This window comes from Apaloderma vittatum, unplaced genomic scaffold (genome assembly GCF_000703405.1).
Source record: "Apaloderma vittatum isolate BGI_N311 unplaced genomic scaffold, ASM70340v1 scaffold4446, whole genome shotgun sequence".
Lineage (NCBI taxonomy): Eukaryota > Metazoa > Chordata > Aves > Trogoniformes > Trogonidae > Apaloderma > Apaloderma vittatum.
The window spans coordinates 40,901-60,615 of NW_009721105.1; the positions used below are offsets into that span (position 1 = coordinate 40,901).

A 19,715-nucleotide genomic window follows, 5' to 3' on the forward strand; every position below is an offset into this window, starting at 1 on the left:
TGGTACAGAACTGAATATCTCTGAATAGACAACATTTCAGGGAAAAAAAATTAAAAAATCACTGCCTCAGAATAGCTTTTCTTCTTATGTTGATTCCCATAAAAATCTAAGTATCTGTATTTCAGCAATTATATACAGCTGTGATTTATATCTGTCTAGGTCTGGGCTTATTCACAGTGGGAGTTTTATTAGGTGTGCCATTCAGCTGTTTACTTTGTGATTTTTTTTTTCTGAAGATATTTTCACTAATCTAACATTATAGAAATTCCAAGTCTGTTACAAGTCTTTCTCATCTTCACTGTTTCCATTGCCTGTTGTACAAAAGCAAACTTCTTCTTCTTCTGTAGGAAAGGCATTTTTATTTTGTAGATTTTCAGAAGCATTATGTTCAATGTTATTTAAAGAAATGTCACACTTCAGAAATGTTTCAGAATGAGAAGTTTCTGCTGAATATGCCAACGTGGGAGAAAATTTTTCTCCAGCAGTATGAATTAGTCTTCTTAGTGTTTGGCATATTTTTGGCTTTCTATTAGGTAGCTCACTGTTTGTGCCTATCACAAGATCCCTGGTTATGTGTTTGGACAGGTTATTTTGACAATGGCTGTCTTCCATAGGTTTTACATTCACATCATCTGTTACATGTAACTTCCCTAAATTGCTTGTGTCTTTCAGGGTTGAAGATGCAAGTATTCCAATGTTACCAATAAAATCTAAGGCATTAGTAGCATAAAACCTATTAAAAATATTGTTGGCAATCTTATTGATACAGTTATTCTTCAGAGTCACATGATTATATTTGTCTGTTATTAAATCTTCACCTGACCATTGCAAATGTTTATTCTTTTTGGCCAACAAACATGGACCCAGCTGGTTCTCAATATCAGATGCTTTTTGGTAGGCATATCCTCTCTGTTCCTCGTTAACTGGTGTTACTGTCACCATCAGTATTGGACAATGTTGGCCACATATAGCATGGAGTTTATCCAGAGAATCTTCTTCCCGAAGAGCATTTCTGTTAGCATTACTAACATGAGTTGGCTGAGACTGCATGGGTTCATCATCTGAAGGCTGTTCCAACGGATGCACCTTGTTATCAGGCAATCTAAATTCTACAGATGTGAAGGCTGGATTATTGGTATCAGCCTGTTTGGAAAGATGTGTGGAAGTAGAACCTGCCATGACTGATGGTTTGATCTTGCCATTGCGGCTAGGTTTGCTTTTTGTACTTAAATCGTCCTGAAGGGGGTCTGAATCGCTGTTATGAGGCATATTGAAGTAGTTGCAAAAATTTTCAGAGGGTTTAGCCATTTCTTCAAGTTCTGAAGAAGAGATTTCATTGAGGAGTGTGTACTGATTCAGATTGCCAAAGTGAGAGTATGGAACATCATCACTGTTTGCATCAAGGACTGTGTCTGCTGATGTTGTATCCAAATTTCCATACATTCCATTCCGTTCAGGTGGTGACCTTCTTATCAGATGGTTTTCTTTGAGAAGCCATTTGCCTTTATCTATCAGTATCCCTTCATCTTCATTAGCTTTTACACTAGGTTCACAATGTTGCTTTGGAGATTCTCCTGAACTGTAACTGGTATAACTTGTCTCCTCTCTCTTAAGAGTAGGTTGTGGTGTTGGTAAAGAAGTGCTTTCTCTTCTTGACTTAGTATAGTCATTGTTTATGTTTACTAGAAATTCTTGTGATTGTAGTGAAGAACGTGATGATTTCTCTGCAGAACAAGGCCTAGGTTCTTGAGGAAAAGGAATGTTTTCTTCCACCATTGCAGAGTGAAGGTCTTCAGTATCCTTTTGCAATACTTTCGACAAATAAGGAAATCCTTTTTGAAAGTCAGGCTTAAATGAAGCTTCCGTCTTGCCATAAAGTCGTTCAATCGTTCTTTTTACATAACCAGTATTGTAATGTTTTTCAAGTATTGCTTCTTCCCCACTTTCATTGGTCAAATCACTGGATGCTCTAAAGTTATAATCACTCTCTTCACTATCTGGTCTATAATCTGACCAGTCTGAAGTAGCAGGACTTTTTAAGTATTTTTTTGATTGAGAAGCGTCTGAATGTATTTTATTCTCCAGTTCTTCTACTTGCAATTTCTGTTCTCCTTCACTTATATCACACTCTGTAATTTGCTTTGATTCATAACAAAATGATAATGGAGAGACTGTAGATAACCTCTCAGAGCTCTCCTCACAAGTTTCTGCATCTTCCTTGTCTTCCTTTACAGAATAATCCTCAGTATTACATTCAACAGAGGTTTCAGCATCTAGTTTAAGCTGGTTATTCAGGTTTTTGTCACTACCTGCTGACTTTGGATCAACTTTCTCATCTTCACTTTTATCAGTAGTAACATGTATAATAGATTTTTCTCCTTCTAACTCAGAAGTATCCCGATCTAAACCACAATTTTTGTCATTAGAAGTTACACTATGAACTGTCGAGTTAGGTTCTATTGAAGTTTCTGACACTTCATTAATGAATGATGTATCAATGGTTTTATCCTGAGATTTTTTATATAGACTATCAGGCACTTCTTCATTTCTTTCAGGTAGCTCTGTAGCTGAAGCAAGGCTGCAGGTATTGGAATTCGTATTGGCATATTGACCATCTAGCTGCATTTTAGGAGCGCTCAAGTCTAAAATCTCTGTTTCTCTACAAGGATCCTCCTGTATATTGAAACAGCTTTCTAATTCACCGGTCAATTTTAGAGCTTCTTCGGAATTTACACCGTCCTTTGGAAAACAAGACTCAACCAATTTTTCATTTTCATGCAAATCTATATCGTTATGAAATTCAGATATGGGCATATTCTCATGGCAATGTGTGGAGTCCTGCTGTTTGAGTTCCCTCCCAAAGTGTAGTAAGTTATTTTCTGCTGATTGTTGAACATGTGAGAAGGCAGCCTTCAGTTCATCAACTTTTCCTGTGACTGTAGTTTGTTTCAGAAATTGTAACTGTGTAATTATTTCAGAACAGTTACAAGTAGGTTTTTGCACATCATCTTTAATTGTCCCAATCAAACTCTCTCTCAGATTCAGTACAAGTAGCCAAGCTAGGAGGAAATTGGAGGAAGAACCAAAAGCTGAAGGAGAAAGATCCGAAAGGCCGCAAGATTTTCCTATACACCCACTATGTTCATTCTGAAGACCAAGCAAAGTTGATTGTAGTTCATGCAGCAACATGCTAGACATGCAGTTATTCTGAATATTAATTGCCATTTTCTCATTGAGAAGTGCACAATCAACTTGAACAGCAACCTCAGATTTTTTTCTTTGACATAGACTAGTATCTTGAATATCAGCTTCTGACATCTTTTTTTTATTGTCATGTGCTTCATGAAACAAGTGTAGTTTACCATCACGATGAAATTCTGACTTTAGTGAATACTTGGCTTCTTCTACTATAGTTGTGTTAGCACGAATTAAAGAGTCACATTGTTTTTCACCTGAATCCTTGGTTGATTCTTCTAAAGTTCCCAATTTACAAATAGGCTTCAATGTTTTTTTGGTTAGATTATGTTCAATCAGATGGTTTTTTCCAGTCACATGCATTTTATTTGTGATAAATCTTGTTTCTTTATCCATAGAATCATCAGTATTTTCTTTAGGAAAATGACAGACATTGTTATTCTCAAGATTACCTTCTTTCTTCTTTATAGGGGGTAAGACAGAATTTGGTAGCAAGCTTTTCAGCCAAGTTTGAACATAGTTTTCAAGTGAATGCTCAACAACCTCCTCTTGAAAATCCTCCTGGTTTAGAGCCTCTAGTGTGATGGCTCTCTCTGACATATTTAACTTATTTGCATGTTTACTTAGATTTTTCTTCATCCCCTTTTGCTTTTTCTCTTTCTTTGATGACGAATTTTCCAAAATATTCTTTTCCTTTTCAAAGCTGAGATTCTTTGGTACTTCTGACAATGGCTTTGTAATCACTGATGAGTTAGGTGTCTGCTCAGAAGAACAAGTTGTGAGTTGTGTGCCTTCTTTCTCAGTACTCCGTGTATCCTGTCTGTATTCAGAGCCATTGTTTGAATCAACTGTCATTAGACCATCTTCACTCTTTACAGATGAAATGATACTATTTTTTTTGCCTGACTTCAATTTTACCTTAGCCAATTTGTTTTTATTACTTCTTGGTTTTTTATTAGACAATAATCCATTTTGTTCCACTGAGTTCTGGTGATAGAATTCATCTTCAGAACACATTTTGTCTGAATTGACAGATCCATCATTGTTTTTTACAATAAAATCTGTTCCCTTTTTCTGAGGCATTTCAGAATAATTATCTATAGCCTCTGTTGTGGAATTCTGTGTGGTTTTGCTTCTGATACGCAGTCCCTCACTTCTAACTACCCCTGAAAATTCTTTTTCTTTATGACTGTCATAAGTACTTTGGTCTAGGAAGGTAGGTGATTTTCTCTTCTTCTTCTTTTTGGTGAGGTGAGATGCAGATTGGCTGTCATCAGTAAGATGTGTTGTCACAGATTCGGTTCTGACACTGATTTGATTCTCTTTTTCAGTAACAATAGGAAAGAATCCAGTTCTTGGGTTTATTTCCTCAGTGTGAGCTTTAGTACATGGAGGTAACATCATCTTCATCTGGCAATGTCCAGGACAGGCTGAATGCACTGAGTCTTGAGAAATAGATAATAAATCAGCAGCTTTGCATTTTGCTTCTTCTTTTGACCCACGTGATTCTGAATAGCTAATGAAAGAACTCATTGATCTTTTTATTTGTTTAATCTCACATGACTCATGGATGTGGTCTGCTGAGCCTGGCCTAGCTGCCTGGTAAATTTTTGATGATGGTATCAAACTACTTATGTTCGCTTTGCAGGTTGATACTAAACTATTATATGTACCTTTCTCCACAGCTGATTTCTCCAATATATTCTGTACCAATTCACCCTCATCAGACACTTCTAATGTCTTCCTATTCGTGGTTTCTATTAAATCACTACTTTTGTGGCTTACTTTAAAATGCATTTCTTCTTTTATATTTTCTGAGGAAAGCTTTAATAAATCATTGTTACTCATCTCACTAAACTTTGGATTAATGACACTTGATTTTTTTCTGCTTGAATGAGCTACCATGCAATACTCAGATTTATTTTCTCCGTTCTGTATTTCCTCACTGTAGGAAAATTGTCCTACCGTCTTCTCCTGAACCTCTTTCTCAGATACCAGGGTGACACTTTCAACTACTGCTTTCTTTTGTCTAACCCGCCTTGGACCAGGGGTGGGAGGCCTATAAAAGCGAGGCCTGATATTATCCTCAGGTAAATTGCTTACATCTAGATCTGCAGAATTGTTCTTAGAGATATTACAATCAGCAGCTTTTAAATCAGACTCTGATTCTTTGTCTGACACTTCTGCATTGATTTGCTGTAATGAGCCTCCCTCTTCTTTACTGTAGCTCTTTAAAAATCCATCTTCTGGTTTTATACATTCTGATACATTTACATTGGATAAGCAGTCTTCTGCACATATTGCAGAATTGCAAATGGCAGCGTTTTTGTTGTCAGAAAGGCCAGCACGACTTACAGTGGTTGTCCATTTAATAGTTTCTTCCTCTTTAATTTTGAATCGAACTTTCATTTCCACTGTGATACTGCCATCTTGATTAACGTGAACTGATTTCTCAACGTCATCTTCATACTGTGCCACAGATAGGTGTTCACCAGTAACTGACTGATTTTCCCCTATCCCATTACGACTGTCAGGAACATAGGAAGAATCTGAGTTGTTATCATTGCTGGACCCTTTATCAGAAGAAACTGAGAATATCTGAGATCTTGAGCTAGAGTCCATTTCATCTACCAGTAATTACATTGAAAGAATTCAGATTCATTCAGGAGGTGGAAAGTAGAGCAGACAAATATCAGGCATAAGGATCCAGATGGTGAGACAGCAGACAGGCAGCAAAGGAAAAGAATAAAGGAGAAAAATTAGTATAAAAGAAGTTAATGAAATGTGATTATTTTCCAGAATATGAGAAAGTAAAGTGAAAAACATGGCTAATCTTGCTGTTCTTTTTAAGAAGTTGCTAGAGAAAGAAATATAACCAATTTCTAATAATGTATCAAACATTTAAGTACTTTTTCAACTAATTTTATTTTGCAATAGGTTCTTTCTAATGCCAGAGCTATAGTTTTATTTGAAGTTCCAAAGCCTATGAAAGTACTAAATGCCCTCACATTTTTATACTTAGTTGGGAGTTGAGGTTGTATTGAACCTTTCAAGGGATTCACAGGACCTTGCTTGTTTGGGCTTTAAGCCACAAACTTTATTTCTTCTTCATGCATTAGCGATCATTAATATATTATTTCCTATTAGTTCTTGTAGTTAGTGCTAAAACGTGTCAGTTAAGGTGAACTTGTATCTCCCTGGGCTCTAAATCCAGCAATCTACATCATGTGAGTAATTACTGTGAGTAATGTCACTGACATGCGAATAAAGGGTTCAGATCTAATCCCCTGGACTGACCTCCTATAGAGAAGTAAATGTGGAAGCACTTGACCTTCTTATAAAATCTTCATTTAAATCATTACATTCTGAGACGCATTTTATGCTACAGTATTGTAGACAACGGTGAAAAACTCACTAAAGCTAAGGAGAATATTTCCAGATTCAAATGAATTTTGAACATGGCCCAAGATGTGTTTGCATACATATTCAATATTCCAGAATTATGTTTTGATTGCTCTGTAATAAATGGACTTTTCAAAAAATTGTATCTCATCTCTCTAGCAGTTGTCACTGAAGAGGTGAGAGATAAAAGAATATGAGATAAAAAAAAGTTTTCCTGTCTCCCAAGAAGTTCTGCCTGTACAAGGGGAACAGCGCATGTACACCCACACAGACTTCCACAACTGTTACTGACACCTAAATATACAGGAGCCACCATTGAATAGAAAGGTTTCACTTGCAGAAAGTTATTTTAACACATGTAATACTAACTTATTTACATTGCTTGAAAGTAAGCTCTGTTTTTTATTGCTCAGGTGAATCACAAATAATTTCATATCAAGACTTTCACAGTTAACATATTACTGTTATAGATACGTGTCTATAATTTCAGGCAGAGTGCCTTGCAAGTTTTCCAGGCATATGCTTTATCATGAACAGAAGCAGAAATAAAAGTTCATACAAACTTCTCTAACACAGACCAGACATTATGCTTCCTAGAGTAAAAATCTCAGTCTCAGGAAATGGAATTGAAACAAAGCACCTGAAATTTTTCAGGCTCTCACATTATCAGTGATGTCTCCTACACAAGATATTTCTGAAATTCTCAGGTTAAAGACAAAAAGAAATAGTTGTGTGGGTTGTTTTTTTCTCTGTTATTGCTGTTAACTAAGGATTAGAAAGAGTTTATCAGATTATCAGCTACTCACATTTTCTACCACTGCAAGGCTCAATCTTTGGCTCAAAGCAAAATTTGAGTAGGATTTTTTGTTTGTTTCTGCAGAATGTGCATTCTCAAAATGTTCCTATTCATTCTCGAAATATTCCTATTCTCTTGACTCATTGTGCTCTGTAAAGAGCTCTCAGGCTGTGCAAGTCAAAGAGTGGGAAGGTTGAGAAAAACTAAAATGAATAGTTTGATGAGGACATAATAAATTGTGAGAGATGTGGAAGAAACTCCTCAAGTAAATGGAAGCCAAGTGTCTTATCAATGTTCTCCATGAACAGAGTCAAGATTACCACAGAAAATCTCAGTGCAGAAACCATTCCAGTGCTCCCTGGACTCTCCAGTACAGCATGCAGGTATAGCAAAAGTACAGGGTACCTCTGGATTAAACAAGTTTCCCTCTAGACAGTACCTCTGCCCCACAGGTTGCTCTAATGCTGATGATTCCCACACAGCCTAAAGTTCTAGTACCACAGCATTTTGTTCCTCTCGACCTCAGGCTATTCAGCTAGTCTGGCTTCTTTTCAACATCTCCTCACGTTCTTGACCATCCACTGGCCACTTCACATTCTTACTGACCTTGTCAGTGGCACAACACCACAAGTAATAACAGGAAAAGTGCCTATTTTTGTATCTTTTCCCAAAGTTATCCAAAAAAAAGCATACACCACAGGCATGAGGATACAGGAAAGGATGACGTTCTGTTTACACAAGATCAGCTTCGCAAATATGATGAATTTGTGAGTGGATGGATGCTCTAATATTTTTCCTATTTATGTTGAGGAGTGTGGGACACAGGATAAAGTGAAAGTCATGACAAGGACAAGTCAGATCTCCACTGGCTAAGATAAGTTCTGAAATTGCAGAAAAGTTTTGCTCAAGTAATTCGATCAGTCAACTTGGAGTAGTCTAGCAAATAAAAAATAAAATACACTTAAAGATTTGCATATATGTTCTAAATTAGTCTGTTTGAAAGAAATATGCATACTAGCTGAGTACTTAGCAGGAACTTAAATTTTAAAAAGCACATTAACACTTTGATCTTTCTTACGCTTATAGAGGAATCAAAGAGACACAAACAGTTTCAACCGGACTTTCTGAATATCCTTGATCATGCTAAGATTGTCATGGTCTATGTCTTACGTTAAGAAAGATAAACCAATTAGTAAAATACAAATTAATTCAATGAACTTACTATTTTCATTTTCTGACTTGGCATTTGCTTTTGGGTATACTCGATTTGCAATTCCAAGCAATTTAGCAGGCCGTGAATACCCAAGAGAATCATAATTGCTTGGTTTGAAAGGCTCTCTCCCTGCTGCAACTACAGCTCCGGAGCACAATACCAGGGCCTGAAGGTTAGGAACCTGGGGAGAAAAAAAAAGAAAATAAGTAGCATTAAAATCTATGCCTTAGTAACCACAAAGAATTTATCCCTTTAATGCTTTAATATCTTCACTTCTTAGTCTTGATGTTATTTTGCAGCAGTCTATTAAATATGTATCAGAGCACGGAATTAATTTTTCAATTCCATAAGGCAATTCCTATCTCTGTGAGGGTATGTCTTGTTATATAAATATATTAGAAAAAGACTTTAAGAAGCATCTTGAATCCAGATCAAAATTTTTATATAATTTAAGTGTTTGCGTATATAATTTTGTTTCATCATTGCACAATGACTGTTAATAGTCATGAAATAAGAATATGCATTTGCAGATAGGTACACATACAAACACATATCTGGAGGAAGAAAGGAGAAATCCAAAATACACCACAAGTACTTGACCTATACTGACACAGAGGAATAGGACAGAATCACAGAGCTACATACATTAGAAAAGACCTCTGGAGGTCATGTAGTATAAACGTCTGCTCAAAGCAGGTCTGACTGAACCAAGCTGCTCAGAGCCTTATCTAATAGCTTTGAACTTGTGCTCCAAAATATATTGCAAGATAATGCTTACAGACCACATTTCACTGGCTTATAGGTGATATGAGCAGTTTCCCAACCTATACAGATTTTCACCAAATCAAGGGTAAACATAAGATTTCCCTTGAATTTGCGGAGCTCTGCATCAAATTGTCTTTCTAGATACCTGTTAGGTATAATCACAAGTGCTTTTCTGTGATTAAACAATACACAGATAAAACATTAAGTGAGATAAAGTTATATAAAACATCACATGAGATGAAAATCAGAGTTATTAATGCTGCATTATTTGGGTTTAGGGGTAGAGAACCTCGTTCACTTTTGAAAACTATGACAGACAACCAGGTGTCACAGTTCCAAGTCTTTAATGGAAAACCACTCTGCATTTGTGTAATGGTAATATATGTGTGGCTACTAGATGCTACTTACTGCATTGTTAGAATCAGAGTATATTCTGGGATGCTAGAGGCATTTAAAGGTCACCTAGTCAAACCCTCCTGCAGTGAGCATGGACATCTTAAACTAGATCAGGTTGCTCAGAGCTTCATTCAACCTGACCTTGAATGTTTACAGGAATGGGCATTCTACCACCTCTCTGGGCAACCTGTTCCAGTGTTTCACCATCCTCACTGTAAAAAATTTCTTCCTTAGCACTATCATAAATCTCCTCTTTTTTTAGTTTAAAACCATTATCCTTTGTCCTATCATAAAAAGACTGTCTCCATCTTTCTTATGGCCCCCTTTAAATATTGAAAAACTGCAATACGGTCTCTCCAGAGCCATCTCCAGGCTGAACAACCCCAACTCTCTCAGCCTGTCCTCCCAGGGCAGGTACTCCAGTCCTCTGATCATTTTTGTGGCCCTCCTCCAGAACATCTCCAACAGGTTCATGCTGGTGGCCTCAGAGCTGAACACAGCACCGCAGGTGGGGTCTCACCAAAGCAGAGCAGAGCAGGGGGGCAGAATCCCCTCCCTTGGCCTGCTGGCCACACTCCTTTTGATGAAGCCCAGGATCCGGTTGTTCCTCTGGGCTGCCAATGCACATTGCTCATGTCCAGCTTTTCTTCCCCAAAGATTAAACATTTAAAACATTCAAAATCACAGATAAATACCACTAAGACTACTGGAAGTTTCTGTGTGAATGGATAAAATATAGAACTGAGAGCATGCCTGAAAGAGGCCTGAGTAAGAAAAAGTCTTTTCTCATGATGACTTAAAATAAAATATCCTCACTTGCTTCTCTCTGATTGCAAGATTCCAGTATATTTCCTCCAAGCTAGTAACCTTTCTGATGGTGAAAATTCATAGAAAGGAAACAGCTGAAATTCAGCACATCAGATCTTACACTAGGCCAGTGTCCTAAGTTTATAAGTGTTAAAGTCACCTTCTTAATTAAAAAAGAAACAATCACAGGAAAATTTTAAGTAATCAACTTTATCCTCACCTTTCTGCCATCGGTGGTATATAGTTTCGCAACCGGATATTGCATTAATTCACTCATATAATCCAGAAAGGCTTCAAAAGTTTGTGTATTTTTCTTTCCCAGAACTATGGTGCGCCTTAATCTTACATCCCCGTTTTTGAAAACAAACATCTTTTTGGGAGTTGTTATTCTGATTTCTCGATGGCCAAATACACCTCCATTTTCCCTTGCTAATTGCACAGCTCGACGTCGAGCACTGACAGGCCTACTGATCTGCCAGGGCAGTGGCTTTTTGCTAGCCTGTTCCAGGTTGATGGGCTTCATTTTCCTCTGATGGGAACAAATATAAGATTTTCCATCTTCAAGATCATCTAGATTGGTAATGCTGTGTCTCCCTTTTGGTGTACTAATATTCCTCACTCCAAAAGGTAACGGGACCCGTTTGGATAAACTATCCAGCAAGGCGTCAAATGTCTTGTATGATCGGTTATTAACAACCATTCTGATCCCATTAAACTGAGGATCTCCACTTTTATAGAAGCAGATCCGTTTTGCCACCACAGGTTCAGTGACATTGAAGTGGCGCGGGGATAAGCTCTGTTCGCTCTCGGAGGAGTTTGGCTGATTCACCGAGTAACTAGTTGAAGGTGTTTCACTCATTTTGACAGCAATCTGGAAAAAAGAGGAGATGGATATAAAAACTTTTCTTACGACTAGTAATAACACAGTCTTCATTTTGAAAGGTGCAGAAAGAGAATTTATAAGAAACTAACAGCAGCAAGTTGTGCCAAAAAGTCATTAGATTTAAATGGATCGAAGCTGTTATCTCTAAATTCCACAAAGACTCCAGTACTATCAGCTTAAGTTAGCATAGCTCTACTTACAAATATTCCCAAAACTCTCCAATGTCGTTTCAAATCTCTTATCTTTTCAGTACAAGAGACTTTTTCTTAGAAGAAGGTAATCTGTCAGTCCAGAATGATAACTAGATGGTTTGGGGTTTTGTGGGTTTTTTTTCTTGAGGATGAAACTAATGGCAACATTTAATATTTAAGATATGAGAAAAGTCCTTTGTAGAATGGAGTCTAGGTATGAGTCATATTCAGTCTATAACAAAAATGGAAGACAATACAATTAATTCTGATTCCCTATACTAGTTTTACACCAGAACAAATCCATTGGGGTCAGGGAAAAGGCTCCTGTTTTACTACACTGTAAATAATACCAGAATAGGGCCCAAAACACATTTTAGAGTTAAGCTGTATCATAAATTGACAGACCAACTGCTTTTCTGTTGTAAGTTTTATATTTCATGATACATAAATCATCATAATATTTATACTGAGGAGAAAACTACTGATCAGATAAGACTTTTTTTCAGAGAAAAGTATTTTTTTAAGAGAAAAGTATTTTAGTCCTTTATAAAGACATGGAAAAATCGGGTATTCTTCAGTAGAAGTAGCCAATTTAGAAACACTTAAATACCCTTTTTTTTTAAACAACAGAGTATTTCTGACAACTATAGTGATGGTTTTCATGCTTGAAAATAGAGCACTATCACTACAATCTTTCTATTTGAATCCAATTTACATACAGATATTATAATGACAGCCCTTTAAATGAGTAATATTGCTTTATCTTAACAGTTGGCTTGCTTTGACTGGAACACAGGGTAGAAATGGCTCGTCAACTAATTAGCCTCCAGGAAGCAGTTTTACTAGTTTTACTGAAAAACTGCATAGCAATCTCAGGGAATATGTTTGTCATCAAAATAATATAAATTAAATTCTTTGACAATGTCACATTGACATAGCTGACATTGATTAAGGGAACAATCTCTTTTGGCTACTATATACTTCTCTTAAAGAAGCTATAGAAAACAATATTCTTACTAGTTTACTACTACATTCATCAGTTCTGAAAGTTATAAGAAAATGTTGGTAGTTTTCAAGACAGTTAAAGTTCAAATAAAGTCAGATTTGACAAGATATTATCTTCCTGTGCTCTTACAGCTTTTCCAATAATGCACTGTTTTTAGCTTAGGTGTTTTCTTTTTGCTGAGAGGTAGCAACTCATCAAAAACTATTCTGACCAATGATCAGAACACAGAAAGAAATGTCTTCTTTCAATACATTATTTATGCCATAAATTGTACTCTACTGCTAAAACTGAAAAATTACTAAACAAGTCTGCACTAGAATGATGTACACAAAAACAAATGTAGTATTTTTAATATAATTTTAATTCTATTTAAAATATTTTTGGGAAAAAAATAAAATTTATAAAAATTAAAACCAAATCCTGTAGGTATTTAATTAAGGAAAATGCAGGAAGAAATTTTCAAGCTTAGCTACAACAACTTACACAACCCAGTCCACGATGGCTGGCGAAATGGCCTACTTTCTGTTGTAGGGAGGAGCTCCACCTCAGCTGAAATCACTGAGACCTCTAATTGCTCATCTTTTTAGACACTTCTATTCATTAGCTGCCAAAATTTTCATTACACTTCTAAACTGAGAGGTTGACAAGTGAGATAAGACTAGAGACACAATCTGTATCAGCCATTTTATGCTTCACGCGTCATTCTGTTTATACTGACATTCCTAAAGGAAATCCATATGGGTATTTCTTATTGCCAGCTGCAGCACAAACTTTCCCACTCACTCTCTTTGCAGAGCAAATGTTCTACTCCAAGAAAAGCAGCAATGACAGTAGTAAAGCTCAAGTGAACTGAATGTCATGTTACACCATTTAACTGGCCAAGAAGACTTGAGCTCACTAACAGATCCCAGTCCAGGATCTCTGAGGAAGGGGATAAGTCGTTGTCAATAACGGCCGGAGACAGAAAAAAACATACACAGCCCCTCAGCTACTCTGTGCTACAACTTCTCACTCCTCATTAAACGGTGCGGAATCTCATCTAACTGCACAATTATTCAGCTCTTACAAGACATGAAATAGGTGGGTTTCCTCAGGAGACTGCTGATAATAATCGCTTCTGAATCCTTTCAGAAGTCGTTCTGGATATTTGTACTGGTGTAAAACATTCAGTTATGTAAGCACCAGCATTTGGAAGAGAAATACATTTTATATAATTATTAGACTGAATCTGGGCACTGTAGAAGTAACACAATCCGAACCAAAGAGAGAACATTTACAGAAAGAAAAACATACAATTTTCATTAGAAATAATACAGTTTTCGTTATAAACATGAAATAATTTGAATTCCCAAAGGTAACTGAGAAAAAGAAGTTCTCCTTAGCACAACATAAAATTAATGAAAAAAGATAGTTTGATAGCTGCATAGCACACCCTTTATGAATACTATCTAGTATTAAATTTAATAGTGGAAATTTTGTGCACCTTTCAGATACCTTATATTTGCATCTTACAAATAGCAAACATTTCAACAAATGAATAATCAACATACTGTAGAAGTTAGTATTTCATACTACAGGTGATCAAACTGCAATAGCTTCATTTCATCTTAAACACAGCATTGATTTTCATACTTGAATGATTTTATTCTAAAATTAAGAAGTAGCTGATATTACATGATACAGAATGTCTATAAGATATTTTAATAATTACAATGTTAAGAATTTTATTCTGCATAAAAATCAAACAGAACACAGAACTGAATCACCTTTGCCCGCATTCTCATCAGCAAAACCCCTCACTCGAAGTTTTTGCACAAAGCTGCTAAATTTTATAAAGACACTAAGTGGAAGGCTTTGTTCCAAATATATGAGAATATGTCTAACGCCATATAGCTGGTATATATTGTATATAATTTCATCGTACTCACCCACAGTCACATCCTACGCACATAAAAGAGTAGTTAGCTTGTTTTCAGAGATTTATAAATTGTACATGTGAATGTACATATGAGATGGACATCCTTAGTCTTATTCCAAGTGCGCTCAGCTAGAAGAAACATCATAATCCATTTACTTAATCTCAGCTAATGTTAATCACCAGACCAGGTTCACCTCGGGTAGCCATTGTTCAGAGCAGAGAATCTAACATCTCATTCAGCAAATCCTCGTATTATTTTTGAACTCTACTTTCCTGTTGTATCATTTGTATAATTTTCTCTTTACTTAGATTGCTCAAGAGACTCACAGAATCACGCATTTTCTATATTCAGATAGAACAATGAAAATAATTCCACAGTTTCTTTCTCAACACTCAATAAAACATGACAGTCTGAAGGAGTTTTGTCATCCATGAAGCATTCTTCATTTCAACATGCCAAAAAAAGGGCAATGCAATCGTTATAAATGAGTGTGATACAGTTTATGAAGAGACAGGAGATTACATCTAACTGTAGTTTAACTATGCAGCAGAATGTATGTTTTGGTTTTTTTCTTTTCCCAGTGCAAATAGTACGTCCCCGGATGGTAACTGTTCCATCTAATTGTTACCAGATGTATAATCTGATTCAGAGCTTCTTTGCTTAATCAGGATTACAACAAGCTCCCGAAGCTAGCTGCGTAGAACAGCAACAAAAACATTGCTTGATAGACACTACGACTGCATGCCATAATGAGGAACTATTTTCCTTAGTAGAGAATTCAATGTTTATACAAGTTTTAAAATACTGCTTCAGTTCCACTTTCATAAGGTGCATAGCACAAACATTAAATGATAATCTTGCACAGATATTTTGCTATAAACATTACTTTCTTAAATACTATATTAATATAGGTCCTTAATGTCTTAGGTAGTGTACTGCTTTGTATTCTAGTCAGTATTCTGTTGTTTGGAAGATCAACAAGTACAAATTCTGTATGTTTTTGTGATGTCTTATAACTTAACCACTTATACAGAATTTTTAGAGTTGATTTTCTTTTAAGTGCAGGATTTAAAATATCATTGCTACCTTCATTAGCTTTGCAGTGCATGCAAAGCCACTTGATAACCAGATAATCCATCAGTAGATACCCTGTACCACTAGAATTTGAGACCCGAGAGATAATACTTCTGGGATATGGTGAAGATGATAAACAACTGTCATCATTTGATGCTGTAAATGCCCCTTAACTCTCTAAGAATTCAAAAGACTTACAAAACTTCTGTCCAGACATATGTAACTTAAAATCTCCACTGCATTCCTTCTTGTACTACAAACACTCCATACATTATGAAAAGATAGAAAAGACTGTCAACTTTGTAGTAAAAATGGCATCAATAAGAATGATACTTAAAATAGACTTAAAGCAAATAAGTCACAAAAAAAATTATCACAACTCTAGCAATCAATATTGACACAAAAACACTTTTCATCCACTCATGGGCAGCTTGGTTATTGGCTGGTCAACAACTGAATTTGTGACCTTATCAGTGTGAGGCAATCATTAACTTCAGTTCTTGTCTCTCATGTGAAAGAGAAAAGATAAAAGATAAAGAAAACAGAGGAGGAAAGGGAGAGGAGAGAAGGGAGAGAAGGGAGAGAGAAAAGCTCACATTTTACCACAGCGTGACCACAGTGACAGTGAAAAGGATCTGCTCTAATGACCAAGGATATCAAGGACCAAGATCCAGTGCCTGCAACATCATTCTAGGCAGCAAAAGGCCTAGGTCAAGCACCGTGAGCAAATACTTGACCTGCAGTCCCAGAGCTGAACCAAAGCTCAAGAAGTTTTCAAAGTCAAAAGAAAGTTTCTAACTGAGTTCAAAATTCTTTGTATCAGCCCAGAAAAGTACAACATCAAAATAATTATAAAAAGTATTTTATCATTACTTTTTCTGATTTTGATTAATTACCTTTTCTATGGACTTTGCTTAACTAACTGAACTGATTAAATGTTGCGATTACCTAAATATAACCTAACACTTTCCACCTCATTCTGCAAGTCTTCAGCGTTTCTCAAGATCAACATCATAACCAGGAAACTGATGTTTGAGAAAGAAAAAATCATGTTAGCGATTACACTATCATGTTTGCTGATACATCCTTTTTCCTTAGCAGATAGCCAGCATCCCAGGTTGAGGAATGTAAGCAGCCTTTTCTGCAGCATTATCCTGAGTCAGAGCAGGGCCAGAATCATGTGTGATGTGGGGTCCCTGCCTGGCAATTCTACGGCCCTTGGGGCTCCATGCCTGGCAATTCTAGGCCATTGAATGACACCCTTTGTTTAAGCCGTATGGAACAGCAGTTATTCTTATCATTGGAGTATTCTTATCATTCAAGTGTAAGTCACTTCTTTAAAACAGGCAGTTGCTACATCAGTTAAACTATTACTGTTGACCTCATGCCTCAAGGAAATGCTGATAATATTTCCAAGTCCCTTCAATCTATTATACCTCTGCTTTTTTTTTTTTTTTTTTAATTGAACTGCTCAAGGAAGCATGGAACTAGGAAACTGCTATCAAGCTGAAAAGGAAATTATCACATTAGAAGCAGAGGCCAGGGTCAAGTTCCCTTCAGCATGCCCAGCCTGCTTACATCCTTTCCAGTAAAGCTTTCCAAAAAATGTGCCACTACTAATACGTTACTGCTGATAAGATTTTGAGCCATTGCATTACAGCATTTTAGTGTTTGATATACATGAACTTCTTACCAAGTTAATCCCCACAGACTTTTATTCATTAAATTCTCCAACACAGATTTGATAACCAACAGCTGGAGATGCAGAGTGAGAAAAAAGTATGCCTCTAGAGAGGAAAACAAAACAAAACCTGCTTTTAAAAGAGCTGCGCCTGGATGGTTAGATGGACTGCAAAATTCCTATTTGAGCTGTGAAGACCACTAAATTTAAATGAAATCTGAACACCTGCTTGTGTTCAGACGGTAGCTTCCTATGGGAAATTTCTGGCTTGACAGAAGTCAAAATTGACCCATCATCTTTTAAGTGGATTATAATTTAACTCTGGAGTTATGGCTTGTCTCAGTTAAATGCATAATCATTCTCAGCTTAGTTTTCCTTATTTTCTTGCCTCAGGTGTATTTAACCATCTACGCTTACCCTCTGTTCTGCAGGAAATACTAGCTGAAGGGAAAGATCAGCCATATTTTCATTTTTTCTGAGTATGGCTGTCTGAAAAAAAAAGAGCCATCCTAAACTACATGTTTGTATTACACCTACATAATTCAGTGCAGTGATACATGAATGCTTATAAAGCATCTTGAATTCTCTAAACTGGAACAAGAGTGACTAGAAATTTTTCCCTATTGCTAGATTTCTTCTACATTTAAAAAAAAAATATTTTCTCCCTTGAATATTTGTCTTTATGACACTTCCAACCCTTTCACCAAATAATGCAGCTACATGTACTGACCTTAACACACAATGATTTGTAAAAACACAGTACAATTAACTGCAGATCTAATTGGTGCTTTCAGCTTATTAAAGATTGACTTCTTTGTGTATTGGTTAGATAAGTCCTCTGTGGACCTTAACGTTCTACTGAAAATTTCACTCTTAAGACAGCCAGGGTTTTCACACGTTCTTTTTGCATACTCTTTTAGCTTCCTTGTACTTCTTACCAATTTGTTTGTTTGTCATAGAATCAGAGAATCATTTAGGTTGGAAAAGACCTCTATGATCATTGAGTCAAACTGTTAACCTAAGCCATGGTCCCTAAGCATCAGATCTATACATTTACTTGTTACTTGGGAGAAGAAACCAACCTCCACCTCATTACAACCTCCTTTCAGGTAGCCATGGAGAGCAATAAGGTCTCTCCTCAGCATCTGTTTCTCCAGACTAAAAAATCCCAGCTCTCTGTCATAAGACTCTTGCGCTAGACCTTTCACCAGCTTTGTTGCTCTTCTTTGAACATGGTCCAGCACCTCAGTGTCCTTCCTGTAGTGAGGGGCCCAAAACTGAACACAATACGTAAGCTGTGGCCCCATCAGTGCTGAGTACAGAGGCACAATCACTTCCCTACTCCTGCTCACCACACCATTTCTGATATGATGCCGCTGGTCTTCTTGGCCACCTGGGCACACTGTTGGCTCATGTTCAGCCAGCTACCCACCAACACAGCCAGGTCCTTTTCTGACAGGCAGCTTTCCAGCCACTGTTACTGAGGTTGTAGTGGCCAAAGTGCAGGACCTAGCACTTGGCCTTGAGTCTCATACAATTGTCCTTGGTGCACCAATCCAGCCTGGCAAGATCCCTCTGCAGTGCCTTCCTACCCTTGAGCAGATCAACACTCCCACCCAACTTGGTGTCATCTGCAAACTTACTGAGGGAGCACTCGATTCCCTCATCCAGATCATTGATAAAGATGTTAAACAAGACTGGACCCAAAACTGAGCCCTGGGGAACAAAACTTGTGACCATGTACAACCATTCCACCTCTGACAACACTAAGCTGCTTAATGTCTTACCTTTGGCACAATACATAGCTTGTCACTGCTTTGTCCATCTCGCCCAGGTCTTTTTTGGACAGCCATCTTTCCAGCCACTGTTCCTGAGGTTGTAGTGGCCAAAGTGCAGGACCTAGCACTTGGCCTTGAGTCTCATACAATTGTCCTTGGTGCACCAATCCAGCCTGGCAAGATCCCTCTGCAGTGCCTTCCTACCCTTGAGCAGATCAACACTCCCACCCAACTTGGTGTCATCTGCAAACTTACTGAGGGAGCACTCGATTCCCTCATCCAGATCATTGATAAAGATGTTAAACAAGACTGGACCCAAAACTGAGCCCTGGGGAACAAAACTTGTGACCATGTACAACCATTCCACCTCTGACAACACTAAGCTGCTTAATGTCTTACCTTTGGCACAATACATAGCTTGTCACTGCTTTGTCCATCTCGCTTGAAGAAACCTGACTGTCCACTCTTACAGCCCAGGTAGTAAGATGGTGCTGTCCTCCATTTCTTTGAAGGGATAGTACTTGAAGACCTCTCTTACCATTGCAGAGGTCCAGTTCACCACCTGATTTAGAGGAGGGATTTAACTCCACATATCTTAGCATTCAAGAC

General features: G+C 37.1%; 1 protein-coding gene across 1 annotated transcript in view; it reads right to left on the reverse strand.

Annotated features, from left to right (window-relative positions):
• RP1 (retinitis pigmentosa 1 (autosomal dominant)) overlaps positions 1-14,652 on the reverse strand; it is a gene marked incomplete at its 3' end in the record, with an annotated part of 53,818 nt that extends 39,166 nt beyond the window's left edge. The window contains exons 1-5 of the mRNA XM_009871233.1: positions 14,583-14,652; positions 10,795-11,445; positions 8,616-8,787; positions 4,360-5,822; positions 622-3,801 (exon numbers count right to left, since the gene is read on the reverse strand). Coding sequence (XP_009869535.1) covers positions 622-3,801; positions 4,360-5,822; positions 8,616-8,787; positions 10,795-11,433 — 5,454 coding nt within the window. The remainder of the gene's footprint in view (positions 1-621; positions 3,802-4,359; positions 5,823-8,615; positions 8,788-10,794; positions 11,446-14,582) is intronic.
• Positions 14,653-19,715: the final 5,063 nt, after the last annotated feature.